An 18,080-nucleotide genomic window follows, 5' to 3' on the forward strand; every position below is an offset into this window, starting at 1 on the left:
GGTCTTCTCGAGCAGATTGAGAGTTTGCACTTGTAACTGCTGTATTCCACAACCATGGTCCAATTAATTATCACGCAATAAGTTCTTAGATCCCTTAAATTCTGTTACGTATATCTATATATATAAAAACAAATGTCCTGACTGCATGATTGACTGACTCATCAACGCCAAGAAACATGAAATTCGGGGAGTATATTCCTTCCAGGGGGTAAAAAGGGGTAAAATGTTTTCACAGGTTCTTCAATATCTCTTAGGCCCGATGAGATATCAACTTAGTTTTTGATTTAAAGTTAGTTACATATATCGTAGCGAAGTACGGGTATCAAGCTAGTGTGTAATAAATCTAATAGAATGTGAGTATTTGAAACGATGTATCTTTTGAGGCATATTCCGAAAATATTTTCAGTATATTTCGCATTTGTTAAAACGTTTACTCCGGGGTATAAACCAGTGACGGGGTTGACATCCTGGGTCACTGCAGTATACATATTGGCTGTACGGGCGTAACAAAAATAATCTATGCTCGGACGATCAGAAATACCACAAAAAAATCGTTGTCGCGTGATAAACCGTGGTCTGTTTTTATCAGCAGCGGCGATATTTGTGTATTCGAATTCGCGCTCTCCATTTTTACGCGCGCGGGATTCTGCCGGCGCGGCGCGTCGAGTCATTACGGCGATCCGCGCGACGTTATGGCAACGCCAAAATATTTCTCCGTGTGCGCGGAACGAATGCCAAACGCATATCCGAATCATAAATGCGTGGACACGCATTGTCGGTCCGCAATAGGTCACGCCATTGCATACAACCGCCGCTTTTAATCGCCTGGTCGGATTACCGGTTATACGGATTCAACATGGTTCCCGATGTGCACACGCATCGTCAACCGCATTGCTGCATATTATCTCGAAAGACATGACCTGCTAAATTTATCATTACAGTTTCGGCACTTAAATATCTAGCGTTTAACATTGGATTATATGAGGGTAGCCTATATATATACATGCCGAATGTTTCCTATCAACCGTAAATTTTTCGATAAATTTGAAATTGGAATTTTCTAAATGCAGAAAAGAAGCATTTATTAGCTTTCGATATTAATTGATAATGAATATTCAATATAAATTTTAAAATATTTTGTAATGTGTACGGAGAAAGCGTTCGTTTACATATAAAGGAATAAATACGTTAAAGTAGAAAAATATATCAAATCATATAAAATTATCTTTCTGCGAAATTTTTAATTTTTTTGACACATTATTCAGAGATTATTCATCAAACAGAAAATGATGACAGTAGGAGTGATATACGATTTTAAAGATACATTTTAAGATTTTGAAAGTATACTTTAACATATTCTGACTTTGGCAAATCTACTTAATGCAAAGTGCAGATGACTCTTGTAGAATGTTTTGCTCGTTAAAGTTGCAGCTTACATCAGAATTAAATATTCCAAATTTAATCGCACTTAGGCACATTCTAAGTACCTAACTTTTAGATACGCGCCTGCTAATCTCGCAAAGTATACAACACCGTGCATAAACTTCGATTCGAAGTCGCGGTTTAAGCTTACCAAAGTGGATTCTATTTACTCGGTGATCCTCGTGATCTACTTTCCAGCACTTCGCGCGCTTGCTCTATGCATATTCAGGAGTCCAAATAGAGTCTCGTTAGCGCCAGATCAGTGGCCGCTGTGCGTACCGCTCTACCGAAGCGTTCAGGAAACTTCAAAGCGGTCGACGTAACTGGTAAAACTGTACGAAGGACCTCGAGCAACAGCCAAACAATGAGAAAATACCGCACCATAGAAACTTTTAGCCGTACTATTAATTGTTATATCGTTCCGTAGCGATCTATGAACACGTGTACACAGATCTACAGAATGAGAATTATAAAGCAGCCCTATTCTACTGTACGAATAATTGCAGAGAGTAACGTAACTTTTTTGTTCTTGTTATAAAACAATTTAATTTTCATATGTCGAATAAAATAAAAGCTTTGTATTTTTTATATAAATCGGAACAATGCTTAGCACAAAAAATGCTAGAGGACGACATGTGCTCTCTTGCATATTAATAATATATGTATACAATAAAAAATAAAAGAGTATCCCAGGGAAAAATTTTTTCTTATACATCTAATTCTATATAAAATATGTCCATGCATTTTTTCTTTCCCTGTTTATATATACAAACAAATAATAACAAAAATTAAAAAATAAAATTAAAAGAATAATTTTGCATTAATTTTCTTTACAAAAAATTTGAGAAAATGTATCGTATTCATGGAAGAGTTTTATTACAATATTCTCTCAAGGCATATATATAGAAAAATTATTTATAAACCAGTATTTGAGATTTTGTTAAACTTTTATGAATATTTATAACTTATTATATACTTAAATATGAAATATCATATATCATCTGATACTGATATTAAGCTATTTCATGCATTTATGTTTTCACTTATTATATATGAATATTTAATTATGAATCCGCTAGATTCTTAGACACAAAATATTATATTGTTCGGTATTGATAATTAAACTGCGTCATATATTTCTGTTCGCTTTTAATAAAACATTAATATTAACGTTTAATTACTATTATGGAAACCAAAGTTTAACTTAATAATAAATTATATTAAATATAATTTCATATATAAATAATTCAATTTCAGTAACAAATAATATTACAATTTTTAAATAATATATTTATATCATCTTTCCTCCTTTTTGTCAAAGATAGAATATTTCGATCTTTGATCTTTATATGCTCAACAAAAATATATTTTCTAGTAAATATTAATAATATTAATTTTAAAAATGTTATGAAAGAGAGAAATAAAAAAATATAATAAATATTTTGCGTTAGAGAGACCTATTAAAAGCTGCGTTATTGTTTGCGCTTGGAATCGATATCGCGAGAACTTTCAACGACAAACGAGAACAAAGCGTGTTATAAGCTCGATCCAGTTCTCTCCTTTGACGCTGTTACAACAACCGCTCTTTTGCAAGTGGAAACGTCGATTCGCCGGATGTTTATCGGCCGCACGGTAGCGAGCGCAGGAACACAGCCATGCTTAGAAACAGCTACTCGAGAGAATCTGTTCGTGGTGCACTTCTCTCTCTGAAGACGTTATCTCGAAAGACTTAAAAATATTACCCGCGTCTGGTAGCGTAATGTGGCACGCGCCAATATGATTCTCAAGCATGTGCGCACGCTCCATCGCTTTTTCGTCGAGGAAAAAACAACCCACTGCGAAAAGAGCTGACTCTAGAAGCTGCTATCACTTATTAGTGACCGAAATACGGTTTACTCCTGTATGTAATATTGATGCTAAGAACACTTTTGAGAATACTTTCTATAATCTCTATAGTCAACAATAGAGCTTCTCCGTGTTCGTTACGGAGTTTTTTGCTCGGAAATTTTTATAATTGTACTTAATAGCATAGGACATCCTACAATATTCTTAATTATGAAATAATGATTAAAAAAATAATAAATATAAGAAAATAAAGCTACAATTGATAGCAATACTGCTGGTAACTTTTCAGAAACATTATGCACACTATATCTACAATCAATGTATAATTTACATAGAATGATAATAAAATTTACATATAATTCTAAGTATTTCAAGAAATTAAGAAAAGTATCGCTACTTTCGAGTACAGCGACGAAGCGAAAATTCTGCGAGCGAGCAAAGTGCATGTGCTCTTCGTCTATTTCGCATGCTAATACGATTCCGCCATCGAGAACCGCCATCGCTGCAAATGCAAAACGCCGCGCCATACGGGGTTTTTGCGTGGATGCAATAAACAATAGATAAGGTATTCGACTGAGGCGAAAGACGAAGTACGATTACGGCAGGTACGTGTCTTGCTTACGAATTAGCTATCGCTGACTCACCGGGCTTCTGTCCGATAAGATAAAGCTTATCACCGATGGTTGCGGTGCGAGACTAACCGCTTTCTTTGCCTCCACTCCATGTCGCTATTTTCCGCGATCGTAGAAACGTTCCTTGAAACACGTTTCAAATCGAACATCGCTCGATGCGCTAATAGTTACTCCGTGAAATCAGCAGGTCTTAATTTATTTCTTCTTGATTGGTATAATCGAACGTCCTATAGTTTGTCAAGTACGCGAAGTCGATCAATTGAAAGGGGGTAATTATATTAAAGCATTTTGCTATCGACTAATAAATTTTGCTTCTAACTTCATCTATGATGTAACTATTTACAGTATTAATAATACTTACGAATACGTTTTTAAGGAAAAAATGCAATGACTCAATGGAAAAAACAGCCAATATTGCTCATGGCAATGTATTTCCTATAATTTGCGATTATATAACGAACAATTTAGCTCGCGTGTGCAAGAGATGATGTACGTAAGTAACATTTCGTAACGTTTAATAAACATGAATAGCGAATAATGCAAGTACCAGTGAGTTGAATGCGTGAGAATGACATAAATTTTATTACTACGATGTGGCACTAACAATAAGTCGGACTATAATTTACGACGCTATCATTTTCTCAATGAATCCTTGAAACTGGCAATCTTCACTCACTTTACAGGCAATTTTGATTTTAATGTAAAATTTTTGTTGGCTGCATTATAAAATGTATCTACACCAGGGTAATTACAGAAATAGAATTACTGACGAATGCATCGAGGTTGTACAAAACGAGATAATACATAAATAAAACGGTTCCCAATTAGACAATTGCATAAAAGTCGAGGATATATCCATCCATTATATTTACCTGTCACATCTCGTCAATAAACAAACATTGACTAGAATTGTACCAGGATTAAAAAATAATCAAATTATTCGTCGCGCGAAAGGATAATATAGAGAGCCAATCGAAATGCAGGAAGATTAAAAATGGGATGTAAACATTGTAAACTGTCAAAATAAAATCCTAATAATATCAAATTTAAACTTATTCAATTAAAATTTTCCTCTTTTTAGAAATTTTTAAATTGTCGAATCAAAATCTATTCTAGAAACAAAATTACATGCCTTTAATGGGCTTTAATTAAAAATTCTGCAATAGACAAAATACTCAATAGATAAAATAAATAATAATTTTACAACATTTTTTAAACTTTGTTGATTTAATTGCATCAAATAAATTTAGAGTTCAGTAGTTATTGTATAAGTTCTTTAATTTCTATTCTTTAGAAGAATAGAAGAATAATGTCATTTGTCTTTCGTTGGTATTGATAAACGAAACGCTGATTTTATTCCTCGTAAAGTTTATAGGCAGGCACATCAACTGATAGCAGAACGTGAAGATAGAACGTGCGTTGACCGGTATCAGGTTCAAGATAGAGGAATAGACTGAAGAAAGAAAAGATTGAATTGCAGACAGATATCGCGTAATGTGCGACCATTAGCGCGCGGTAATCGTTTTCCATGAAGAAATCGACATCTAATTCAATTTCAAGGCTCGTGTTTGGTAAGACGTGATGTAATCGGACTGAAACAATGTCGGGACAAAATGGGATTCGCAAGGAAGGGATCAGCTAGAGCCCGTTACTAGCTAGAGCCCGGAGCGAGCCTAGTCTGTCAGCCAAAATAAACAGAATGTCACGGATATAAATAAAGCTTTCACTCTCTTCGTTCTTCTTTTCGTTAAGCTGTCGCGCTTGACGTTGTGACAGAGGTCCCTTGATCGGCGTGCATCCCGTCGGAAACACCGCTAAAACGGTTCACCCGCCACTACGTCATTGACAAGAATTTTTTCGGTGTAATTATAGGACAAGAGGTAAAGATCGTCCTTCATTCAGTAGTTTCCTCAATTATGAGCAAATTGTGCAATAGCTTGAGATTATTCAAAATGGTAAGTGGAAATGAGCCTCGATTATGTTACCTTGAATAAAAGATAATTCACCTTACAGAAATATTTAAGATGTTATTGTGTGAACGGAAGAAAATTATTCAATTAAATAAGAATAATTGTTTGACTCCATTCTAATGTATTTATATATCACGCGTGTATTTATTAATTTTCACAGAAAGAAAGGATTAGCTACTTTAGCAAATTTAGTTGCAAAATAGGGATAGCTAAAATTTTTTGCAGCAAGAGCTATAATTCAGCAATAGTAGCAAAACTCAACAAAAAGTTTTGCTACTATTGCTAAATTATAGCTTTTGCTGCAAAAAATGTTAGTTATCCGTAAATTTGCTATAATGCTAATCCTTTTTTTCCATGTAACGAAAAAAGATATTCTACAACTGTAATTGTTAATTAATCTCTTTCATTCTTCCACTTGGAGACTTATTCATAAATTCGCGTTGACAATTGTCGGATACTAATTCTCATAAATGTTATCATATTCAAAGCAATTCACCAGTTAATCAGTCCGGTTATATAAGGATGCCAATGCGCTGTGTACGTACATTGTATCTATACGTGTTTCCGAGAAAGTAAGTTTTACGTTGGCGACTAATCTCGCGCTTTGTACGCGAGCTCGTGAGCTGCTTTACCTGAATTCGGCTTACGTCAGTTGCGGCGTTCATGAGATTCACCTAACGACAAGGCAACTATAATACTCTGATACCGGATAGCGTGCGTTCTCTTCTTGTTTACTATTTTCCCGTTTTACCGGGATTTGCATGTAGCTACAACGGCACTATTCATGGCGGCCGCGGCGCCGCGCACGTCCCGCATCCTATATGGAAAAATCCTTTTCCGTATTGCACGTGCGCGTGGTTACGAATAGCCTGATCTCGGTTTCGGTTACACAACACGTCGTGTCTATTCATTTTTATATACAAAACGGATGTTATGCACTTGTACCCCAGTTCCGTTCGCTTATGCCGTAAGTAAATCGAGTTTTTGCCACCTATCGGCGGTAATCCAGACATAAATCAAATGATTAACATAACTATACCCCTTTCTTACAACTGTTTCGATAATTGAGATTTGTGTAAATATTCTAAAGTTTTGTTTGAAACACATGAATGTTCATAGTGTTAATTCCGTTGGCTATTCTTGTGACACGTTGCAATGGGCTATTTATTCTCGCTTTACATTATATTATATATTTAAGCGCCACATCCAAGTATTATGCAATACATTTTTTATCGTTACATCTATTTAATATGCTTTAATCTTTGCACTCGTTACAACTGTTTTAAATATTTAATGTATAATAACAATACTGGTATTATATTCTGTAACCTAGAGATTTTCAATAAAAATATAAATATAGTAAAGTTGGGAACTTTTTTAAATTTCTTATTATATAAATTCATATTAAATTGTAACTTAATCATGGCAGTATAAGGAAAGTTGTAAATTAGTAATATATTTCCCACACAGTCTTCAATATCCTATTTTTATTAATTTTTACAAATCTCTTTTTTCTGCTAATTCCTTGAATAATACTGTTAAAAGTTTTATTTTTGTTAACAAATATATAATTTTAATAAAAATTACATCGAGAAAAAAAGAAAAGACTCTTCTTACACATTTTTAAACAAATATATTTATTGTTACATACTATTCTTCTTCGTTTGCTACTATTTTTAGTATTCTAATGTTTCTCTTAGATTGTTGTAAAGAAACGCATTTAACTGCGTTGAGAAATTTCAAAAAATTCTTCAGAAAATGTAGGTTCTTTATTCTAATCTAATTTCTATCCAATTACATCTTTTCCACTTGCGATATTTTTACCACTTAGAATTGTCTTCGTTAATTTAATTGAAAAATTAAGATGAATTCAACTGTGAAGCCGTCGCGATTGAATAGTTAACCAATGGAGTAACTTCCGTTTAACGCGTAACTGCCGGTAAACAGGATCGAGCGTCGGTCCATGTAACGCGGTTACTTGATCTAGGATCTTGTTCGCGCAACTGCGCAAGCTCGACCGTAACAAACAAAGTGTCAGAATCAGGTTTCGGTTAACGCTAAACGCGAGGTGTAAAGCCGCTTGAATCTTGGCGTGATTACAATTTGGCATGTCATTTGCACACAGCGCTGCTAGAGCGCCTGAAACGGCGTTGCGCATCGATGTGAAAAAAAAACGGCCCCGTGCACGAGCATCCTTTGGGAGGGGACGGGTTCTTATGCGGCGCAAAATAAAAAAAAACAGGAGAAAGACAAACGGGACGAGTAAAAAAGGGGGAGAAGGAGCGTGGAGGGTGAAGCATGGGACGGAAGAGTGAACGATCGTGCGAGAAAGAAAGAGAAGAAACAGAGAAAAAGGGAGAGGAAAGAGAGGAACCGTGCGGTCCAGCCGAGCGCAGCACGTGACGGGTGTCGTTAATATTTCATTAGCATTCGTTTTGCGTCGTCCCACCGACGTGGCCGGTTTTATATACGCTTTACGTTACACCCCCGTCCAGCCGGTAGTCGAATTTTTATTGCTAACGCGGCGCAGTTATCCGTAAAAAAATCGCGCGTTTTGCCGCGTTCGTTGACTCTCCTGTTGGTTTTCGCGATACGATCCCCCGATGCGCTTTTCGACGTTCTCGAATTTTTACATGGCCCTTTCCCGATCGATGCGCGATGGAAGAAATTAGAGAACTCGAAGTAAAATCTTCTACATGAATAATATTCATGCATCACGAGGGATGATTATCTTTCTCCTATCTTTTCAATCACATTCATTTACTTTTGATAAGCGTTATTAAAGAATACAAGCATTAAATTATGATTTGACACTTTATTTATAATTTCTCATATAGTACATATTTATATTTAAATGTATATCTATAGCGAAACAATTTTTAATTTATAAAATATGGATTTTATAATGGAATGAGGAGAAGAGTCAGTTCATCAACCTTTATTCTTCTCTCTAATCTATTGTTCTAGTACTCTACTAATACTCTAGTATTACTAATTATTACTCTTGTACCTAGTACTTTTCTGTTACTTTTGTATTAAAATAGAATTACTCTCTGAATGGAATGTTTATATACAATATCTACGCAATATCTAGAATAATATCTGGTGTTTTCTGTCACCAGGTGATGTCTGCAATTTATCGTGGTGTACGAACGACGCAATATTGTCCGAGTGAATTCACTAATGAAAGTAGAGAATTTAAAAAGATCAAGAAGATAAAGAGAAAAGGAACGTGCCATGTAAGAATTCGCGTGCAAGACGACCCTTTCGTCGTCCTGGTAACTGTATGTTGCAAAATTTGTTCGTCTCTGCCCATCCTCTCACGACTTTCCTGGCCTACCTTATCGTCCTACCGCTTGGTGCTTCGCAGCTCGCTTATGTCTTCTTTGACTACGCAATCTCGACAAGCCCCTCAATTCAACCAATTAATTAGCATCTAATGAACGCGCTTTGAGCTGCATTCTCCGCCGAGCGAAGAGAGTTAACTTTACCTTCGCGACCGTTATTGTTGTCTTCTCCTTCGGTTATACCGCCGTTGCTCGGCATTCCTTAATCGTGCCAGAACTTCGAAGCGATCGAGCAATCATTAAATAAGACGCTCAAAATCTTATTATATTTTTATAAAAGATTTAGCATCTTTTGTTAAAACTAAAATTCGGTTCATACGAAAAAGATCCAGATTTAGTTTGTTTATAAGGAAACATGGATTGGATTACTTTACGAAAAATATATCTGATATAAAACGCTACCACATCTCTTGATTGCTTACTAAAATTACATGCTTTTGCTGTAGTAGCTAAGCTGTACTTATAATATATACCAGCACATTCTTTGCTTTAATAGATCGATTAATAAAACAAGTTGCTATTATTTTAATTTTTACCAATCGCTTAATGTAAGCAACAAAAGTACAAATTTTTTCTTCTCATGAAAACAATACTTTGGTTTGCTTAAAAATTAATTCGATATTAATTCACTTACAATATGGTCTGAAAGCATTGCGATATTCAAGTTTTAATTCGCAATCTTAGCGCGTCTCGGAGAAATAATTAAAATTTTCACTCACCATTCCGGTTCTCGCTATCGGCCGGCTTCATTTGGATCGGATGGCGCATCTGAAAATAAAAGAATCAACGATATAGTTTGCGTTCCCGCACTTCGCAAGCGTCCGGGCGCATGTGATAAAAGTTACATTTATTATTGATAAGACTGCCGATATCGCGTCGACGTTAGAGAGTGAGTTCGGGTGCAAAGTTCGTTTCGCGCTTTTTGAAAAATGCAACGACAGGAAGCCGTATTCCGTAGTTTGCGGTTCGCTCTCGTTGTACTTACGTAGAGATGAGTACGAACGCAATTCGCTTGGTCTTATTCTAAGGATTCTTTCCTATTTCGTGCGCGAGACCGAAAATCGAACGCGACATAATGCTGGAATTCCCCAGAATGTTTTACAGAACGTCGTACCGTCGGTACAAACATATCTATATCGATACAGCGTGCTTTTTCCGGTTGTTCACGATAATTTACCATTATATATTTACTGATTCTTTAAAAATATACTAGCTTGAAATAGATCTTTTTTTAATAACATTCTTAACTATTAATTTTTCAAAAATTTTAACTTTTAACTCTTTTAAATATTTTGACAGTTAAATCATAAACATGTTTTATTAGTAATTACTTACAGTTAATGAATAACACGATCTCATTGCGCAATTGAAACTTTATCTCATAAAAAATTTCTACATTTTTGTAATCAGTTATAGGTAAAAAATATATTAATTTTTCATACATTTATTAGAAATAAAATAATTTTAAAATATAATTTATTAATAAAAAAATAGCCATCTTTAAAATCATCATAAAATACATATATTCTTTTAGTATTTCTGCTTATGCTTTTTAATGCTACATTAGCTGAACATTTTTCTGTTTTTCAAATAAAATCAGTATTAGATAGGCATTAATATAATTTGACGTTCAATTATCAAGAAAATTTGATATAAATAATTAATAAAAATCAGAAAATATATTACTTAAAAAAAGCAGTCATTAAAATTCTAATACGCACTTCTGTAATGACAGAGATATCGCGATAATAGAGTGCTTATTATGATATAGCAAAAAGCCACTAAAACAGACGATGTTTTTTTTTATAAACGATATTTATGAGGGAAACGCATGGAAATCAAGTTTGGAAAAGTAGATTTATCGTATGACCAACCGCTTGTGTGAACATGAAAATCATTTCGGTGTATTCGTTCGAATGAATGCAATGAGATTTTCTGCGCAATGAATCGATGACTGCATGGCTACGTGTTCGCGACAAATACACGAGATCTTCATAAATAGATAAGAACTGAGAAGCACCAGTGCATAACTGCATAGTAGTGCGATATACGCCATACGTGCGATTATTTACGCTCGTTGTAATAAAATCGATTTATGTCAAATTTAATTGTGTGGAGTTTGCTGCGGGATAAAATTCATTGCAAGCGAATGTTTTAGCAATTATGCAATTGAAACAGAATACGTGCGAGTTGTACACAATTTTCGAGTAAATAAATGTTATCGTGGCTGAACACGTGCACAGGCTCTCATATTTTTGCTGTATACATTTAAAATATTCTCTCAGATTATTTCAATATCGTAGATTTTTTGAAAAAAAAAGCGCACTCAATTAATTTTTTTTTTAAATTGCGATACGCAATTAAATAGCTTAGTACAATAATCGATAGACCTCAACTATTTCGTTTACAATGCTTCGTTCCGTAAAAATTGCATTTATTGCATTCGCAGAGTAATTATCGATATACAGTTACTATATACATATATTATTTTATTACATACTGTTTATAAGATAAAAATTTTTAATACAACATTCTTTATATTGTATGAATTTCTGGATATATATTTCTTAACAGCTGCCACTAGCTGTCTTATGAAGACTCATAAAAAATTAGTGAGGTGATTATTCTTGGCAAATAAAAATGCAATGGCTGTATCATAAAGTTAAGCCCTTCCAGCCGAGATGATGCATTATTGCGCCATAACAAAATAACTGCATGAGGAGGGAAAGAAAGAAAGAGAGAGGGATCATAAGAGAGAAACAGAAAGGGATATCATTTATAGGTACGTTGCGATAGAATCTCCCTTTTTCAAGGAAAATGGCAGCCCGTCTAACATTTCCATTTATTATGATAGTTATTACACGCCGAAGAAATGAGCCATCAGTTTTTACGATGCTCGAATTATATCGATCGAGCAATTTATACTTCAACGGGAGCCATGAAGGAGTTGTGTATACGATCTGAGCCACTTTCGAACTCCTCATTTTTAATTTAATTATTGGGCTCGTTAAATTTAACGCCATCACTAAGTTCTGGCGACGATAAGAAAGCTCGATGGAAACGTTCGAGAGATCCTCGATGTGCTGCCAGTCGTAATGAATGACTCACGGCGTTGCAAGAAACGAAAGAAGTAAGAAGTACACTTCGTCAACACGTCATCGTTAATTGATTAAATACGAGCAGCCATGTCATCATAAATGTTTTAGAATGATGAAAGATACTGTGAATATGAAAATGAAAAGAGCGATATTGCTTATTAGAAATATTTATAAAAAGTTAACATTTGTGATTGCTTAAAAATAACATATATGTTAATTTATTCTAAAAAATTTTTTTTAACTATAATAAGTCGTTATTTCTCTCTTTCTTACACTTTGTTTATTCGTGTAACTTGTTTCCAATTCTTGATACTTCTTAGTCTTTATTTCCTAAACTCTCAATTGCATAAACCTTTAATGTGAGGAGTTATCGCTTCTGTGGATCTCGGATTATAATTCTTGTATAATTCAATACAATATAAATTGATATTGAGGTTTATACTATTGATAGGTATTTGTGTCATGTTAGATATTCATGCTATCATCTATAAATTTATAGTTCATCTATAATTCTATTTTCAATTCCATAGTATAAGCTATAAATCTGTTCAATTCAAAATGTCTATTGTCTACATGTCTTTATAAGAATGGCGAGTTATACGGGCCTTTCCATAGATAGTCACGTTTATAGGCAGTCTAATTCCATAGACAGTCATTTTCATAACTCCTTGAATTTGATGTAATCCGTCGGGCAGTTTACGATCATTTTTAGGGCCGAAAGGTTAAGGCTTCTCCCGCGGAGCATGTTCACTGCGAACTCCGGCGCTCATTTGCCATTCATTCCCGAAACTGGGTTGCTCGCAATTGTGCCTCCGGTTCTATCTCGCAGCCGTCTGTGCCGGGAAGGATCATCCCAAGATTCGAATTCGATATCCGTATCGACCAGTGGGATCGATACGCCAAGTCAGGTATAATCGGCCCACCAGCCACGATTGCGATCGAAGATTATGCGCATCGACTAACGACCCATATACCACAACGATGATGCAATCTGGAGGCACCAGATTCGCTATATAGCGCTGTAAGCTAGTATACTTTACCGATACGAGACATAACGGAATATAATACTGTGCAATAGCTTCAATATTTTAAGTATACTATTCTACATATTGAAAAAGCTAATATTTTCAATTTTTGATAGCTGACATCGAAATATCACTTGGCTAAAAAATATACGTTATTTTATAAGAAATAAATATATCTTCAGTAAATAGCCTTAGTGATTTAAGATAATCTTACATAACTTGAGGATAGCAAACTGTGATAATGTCAATAACTTTTTCATAAGTCTTTATTGTTTGTTTGAAGCTGTGTGTTTTTAAAATGTTTCATAATTGTATTTTATGCTTCGATAATATATTTTAAACTCTATAATACTTTCCAAATTTTATAACATCGTATCACATACACAGAATTTCCTTCCCAAAAGTTTCTTTCTTTTTTTTCCCCCAAAATATTAACATATAACGCAGATTTAATTTTCATGGTTGTTCGCAAATTAGAGGATAACAGCCAGATAACGAAGTACGCGTTGTTTGTACGATTTGTCTCGAGTCTGTCATAATAAAATTTCGCGTTAATCCACGGCATGCCTGGCGATATAAATTAAGCGACCCAACAGATCAAGAGTATTTTACGCACTCATAAATAGAGCACTGGATCACTCGACCATGTTGCTTGGAGAAATGCCTGCTAGCCGGCCTCTTAAATCAACGAGCGGAAACGCTCGTATCGAAAACCAGTCGTGTAATCATTATCTGTCATCTTTGAAACTTCGTGAATGTTTTAGTCTGATGCTTATAATCGCCTTATATATTTAGAAACAATTAACATAAATTAAAAAAGTGTTGAGATTAATCTAAAGCTGAGATAAATCCGAGTCTATGAGATGAATTATAAGAATCTAAAGAATGGTTTTTGATATCATGAAAAATACAATGCAAAAAGAATTCTCCCCGAGGATAAGAAGATGCATCCCGTTCAGGGGTGCGCAGAGATATCTTGTTGCGAGTGAGTTCAGAATATTCTATTTGCGAATCTCCTCGATACTCCGGACGCGAAAGAATTTCTCGTATCGCAATGTGAGAGCCAGCTTGAAATTCATATCTATGCTAAGCGCGTGGCGCGTTTGAGTTTAGTGCCTTCCGCATCGTACCTTTATATTGCGGCCGATTCGGTAATTTCGTGCATAGCAATTCCGTTTAAAGACGACGGATGGTTCGATCCGTAGGCGAGGATAAACTCCGTCTTCTCGACGGGATTTTTATGGAGGCCCCGTAATTCGAGAGGCGCGAGTTTCGGTAACGCGAGAACGTCTCGGTGAGAAATTTAGGAAAGCGTGGAACGATACCTGCATGGCGATACCTGGCGCGAAGAAATTAAATGAGATCTCACGGGGTCTAAATGTTCCTCGAAACGCTGATATCTTTGGAATAATAAAATATCAGGAATAGGTGAAGCGTAATCGGCTTTTAGCCTTTCGAACGTGCACAATCCTCCTGACGGACTGCAATTCTCGATTTTTAATCTAGACTCTTCCCAAGAAATGAAGTTCAACAGTTTTCGCGCAAAAGAAGGAGCCGCCAGAGTTGGAGTTACACTCGTGAATTTCTCCCAGCGTTCATCCTCATTTAGGAAGTGCAAGTTTTCTTTCGTAGAAATTCTTTTTCCACCATCATAAGTCGGAGACCCGACCTTTTATCTTGCGAAATTTTAATCCAACCATAGCAGTAGAGATATTTCGAATACTCACAATGGATTATAGTATAACTGTTTTACGTCAAATAATAAGCTTAAGCAAAATTAAGTTATAAATCAATACCAAAAACTTTTTTTATTCTAAAAGATAATTATATATTAAATTTATTTTGCCGGACTATCTCATTTTTTGGTGGTAGTTGTCTGAAATATTTAACATTTTAAGCTACACAAGTTTACTTATGACTCTGATTATCATAATAATTAAAAAAATTCTTGTATTCTTACCGGAAATAACATACTAAAAATTATCTAAATACAAAGATCTCATCAATTACTTGTAATCTTTCACTAGTTTATCAAATACGTATTTAATACGATTTAATATATCGGTCTTTTCGTTTCATTTCATAATTATTTTTCTAATACTTCATTTGTACATCCATTATTTTTATTATATTCTACTTGTTTTGATATCTTTTTAAGATATGTAAGATAAACTATTCGGTCCCAACGGTATCTCTCCTGTCTCCATGAAAACAGGGTGGAGGGAGAAGACTCGATTTAAAGTTATACCTCTGCTTACGTATTCCCGTGTCTCACTCATTTCCAGAATACCGAAGCTCCTTTATCCTTCTTCGCTCGGCCGCGTACGGATTACGAAAGTAGCAGTTCCGCTTTCCTGGCCGGAACGGTACCGTGCGCGTCGCGACGCCTGCTGACTCCGGCTTCGTGACTTTTAATCTCGACCCCATTGTAAGACCGGTGGAGGGTAATTTTTATAATCTTCGTGTGAGGATGGGGAATGGTGTGACGACTGGATTTAAAGTTGCGCCGTCCTCTCTTTTCCGCGTCGTCACGCTTTAAAAAGAACGCCGCCTTCACACCCAACGCTACTAGTTCTTTCTTTCCCCCTTTGGCCTCTCCTGTCTTCACCTTGAGTCGCGTAAATTCTGCCACTATCTCGACACCAATCTCTATCCTATGCTTTAATCGTCGACAAAATTACAAAAAGTGGTAATTCACACTTTCACCATTTGCTGACGCTGATTTTCACGACTTTCAATCTTCACGATTTGCTTGCTCATATCAAGATGGGGATACTTTTCGTGATATTCGTACCGATTCATATTTTCTGAGATATTAGGGATGTATAAAATTTTGTAAACAAAAAATAGTCGCAGTTGAAGAATGAGCAAGACTCGATATTTATAAATGTTTTCCGTTTAGCTGTGATATGTTTCTTCGAAAGTGTTTATCATTTTGCACTTTCGATCAAGATCGAGAAAAATGTTATATTATTGTTCTGAAATTATTTACTTGCTTTTATGAAAATTGTTACTTTGTAGAATTATTTTATTGAATCTGGAATGTGCGATGCATGCAAGTGCGGTTTTATGTTTCATATTTATACAATTTCAATCCGTATCTTCTATGCAATAGTCGAGTTTTATTGCTTGCAAAGTTTTTATATGTACACATATTTTTATAAGACAAGCGCACCAATTCTTTTTATTTCGAAACTTCTTGTGAAAAATTTGAAAATATTCATCTACGTTTAAATTGCATATTCGATATGGTGGTCAAGAAATTTTGCAAACAATATTGTATTTGAAAGTTCAAAAGAATATATACAATATTTTTTTTTCATTTACAATTTTTTATGTAAAAAGTCATGCATATTCCACTGCATATTTTTAGAAAGTTCAATTCTATCAGAAAATATTTTATTTGGTTGATATTTTGTGAATGCATATGTTTGTTGCCTTTCGCGACTTTAGATATTCGCACATAGATAGATCGCACGCACACTCGTACTAGCGATATGAAGACAGAGAAATATTTATAACCCATACTCGGTACTTTTTTATCTAACGCACGGAAAATCTCTCATATACATGCTGCAAAATACGAAGTTGTCAATTTTAAATAGTATCGGCAAATGGCGACTGGCGATAGTACTCTCGATCAAGAAAAATTCGCTTTTGTTCATCTCTGCCCGCATATTTCCCACCAGATCTCTCGACTATGCGGTATAAATTCAATATCCACACGGTAAAAGCCGATCGGCCAGGGTGCGCTTTGACATTCGAGGGGTTGCCCCGAAAGTGACAAGGGCGCGTAGGCGGGGTGGCTGGGATGCACGGCCGTAGGTAGCGGGTATTAAAATCGACGTATTCGACTCAAGGGCTCGGCCGTCGTATATCGTCAGTTATAAATTCGTTTCACGTACCGCCACGTCGGGCAGCGTCGACAGAATGAAAAAAAGGGTACGGCGAGAGGGTTGGCCGGGGGGGGGGGGAAAGAGGTGGCTGGCCGGCGGGATGCTTTTTTTCCCCGATGGTTGGCGGACGCGCGCCCGCGCGCGGCGAAGAGAGCCTTGTGAAAAATCTGCATGGATTTTAGCGACGACGCGACGCGACGCGGCGGGGGAGAAAAAATGCGGCCGCCACGTGCATCCGCGCGAACCGACGCGACGCTCGGCGAAGGGTGGGCGCGCTGCGCTGCGACACGGCGAAACCGATGTTCTCAATGAAGGGAAACATGAAATACGAGAGCGCCGGGGTGGCACGGCAGAGCCTGGAGTGAGAAAGGATCAATTTCTGGTCGATTTTGCGCGACGGGAGCAAACATGCTCATCAAATTTATGGCCACGTTTGGTAATTCTGTCTTTCAAGGCCGGTTTCATCAACGTCATTTATCTTCAACCGCATTTCGCATGATTCTCCGATGTATTTTTGTAGTTTTATTTATTTTTTCAAAGAGGTGTGCACACCGAGCAAATTAGTTGAATTAATTTCAAAATTAACCGAGACCAGCGAGTAAACCACAATTGTAATAATAATAAATTATATTGTGATAATCATTGAATCAATTGTTGAGTTATAATGCGAGTTCTTAAAAAAATATATATATCAAGATAATACCCCTTATCGCAGCATGAGCTATATTTAAGAATATACAAATTTTTCGTTAAAGACAGGTGGATCAATATGTATTATTTCAACATTGTCAATGCTGTCGATAAAGAAAAATAAGATAAATGACATGTAAAGTGAATGTGGTCGG

The 18,080-nt window shown here is 35.7% G+C and overlaps 1 protein-coding gene across 2 annotated transcripts in view; it reads right to left on the minus strand.

Annotated features, from left to right (window-relative positions):
- The window catches only part of LOC139781149 (CUGBP Elav-like family member 1-A), a 98,500-nt gene that overhangs the window by 60,484 nt on the left and 19,936 nt on the right, over positions 1-18,080 (minus strand). For both annotated transcript variants that reach the window (XM_071719984.1, XM_071719982.1), the window contains exon 2: positions 9,936-9,984. In XM_071719984.1, the coding sequence (XP_071576085.1) occupies positions 9,936-9,984 (49 nt within the window). The remainder of the gene's footprint in view (positions 1-9,935; positions 9,985-18,080) is intronic.

Source organism: Temnothorax nylanderi, unplaced genomic scaffold, assembly GCF_030848795.1.
Source record: "Temnothorax nylanderi isolate EJ_2023f unplaced genomic scaffold, tnyl_v1.0 TNYL_tig0318_pilon, whole genome shotgun sequence".
In the NCBI taxonomy this organism is placed as follows: Eukaryota; Metazoa; Arthropoda; class Insecta; order Hymenoptera; family Formicidae; genus Temnothorax; species Temnothorax nylanderi.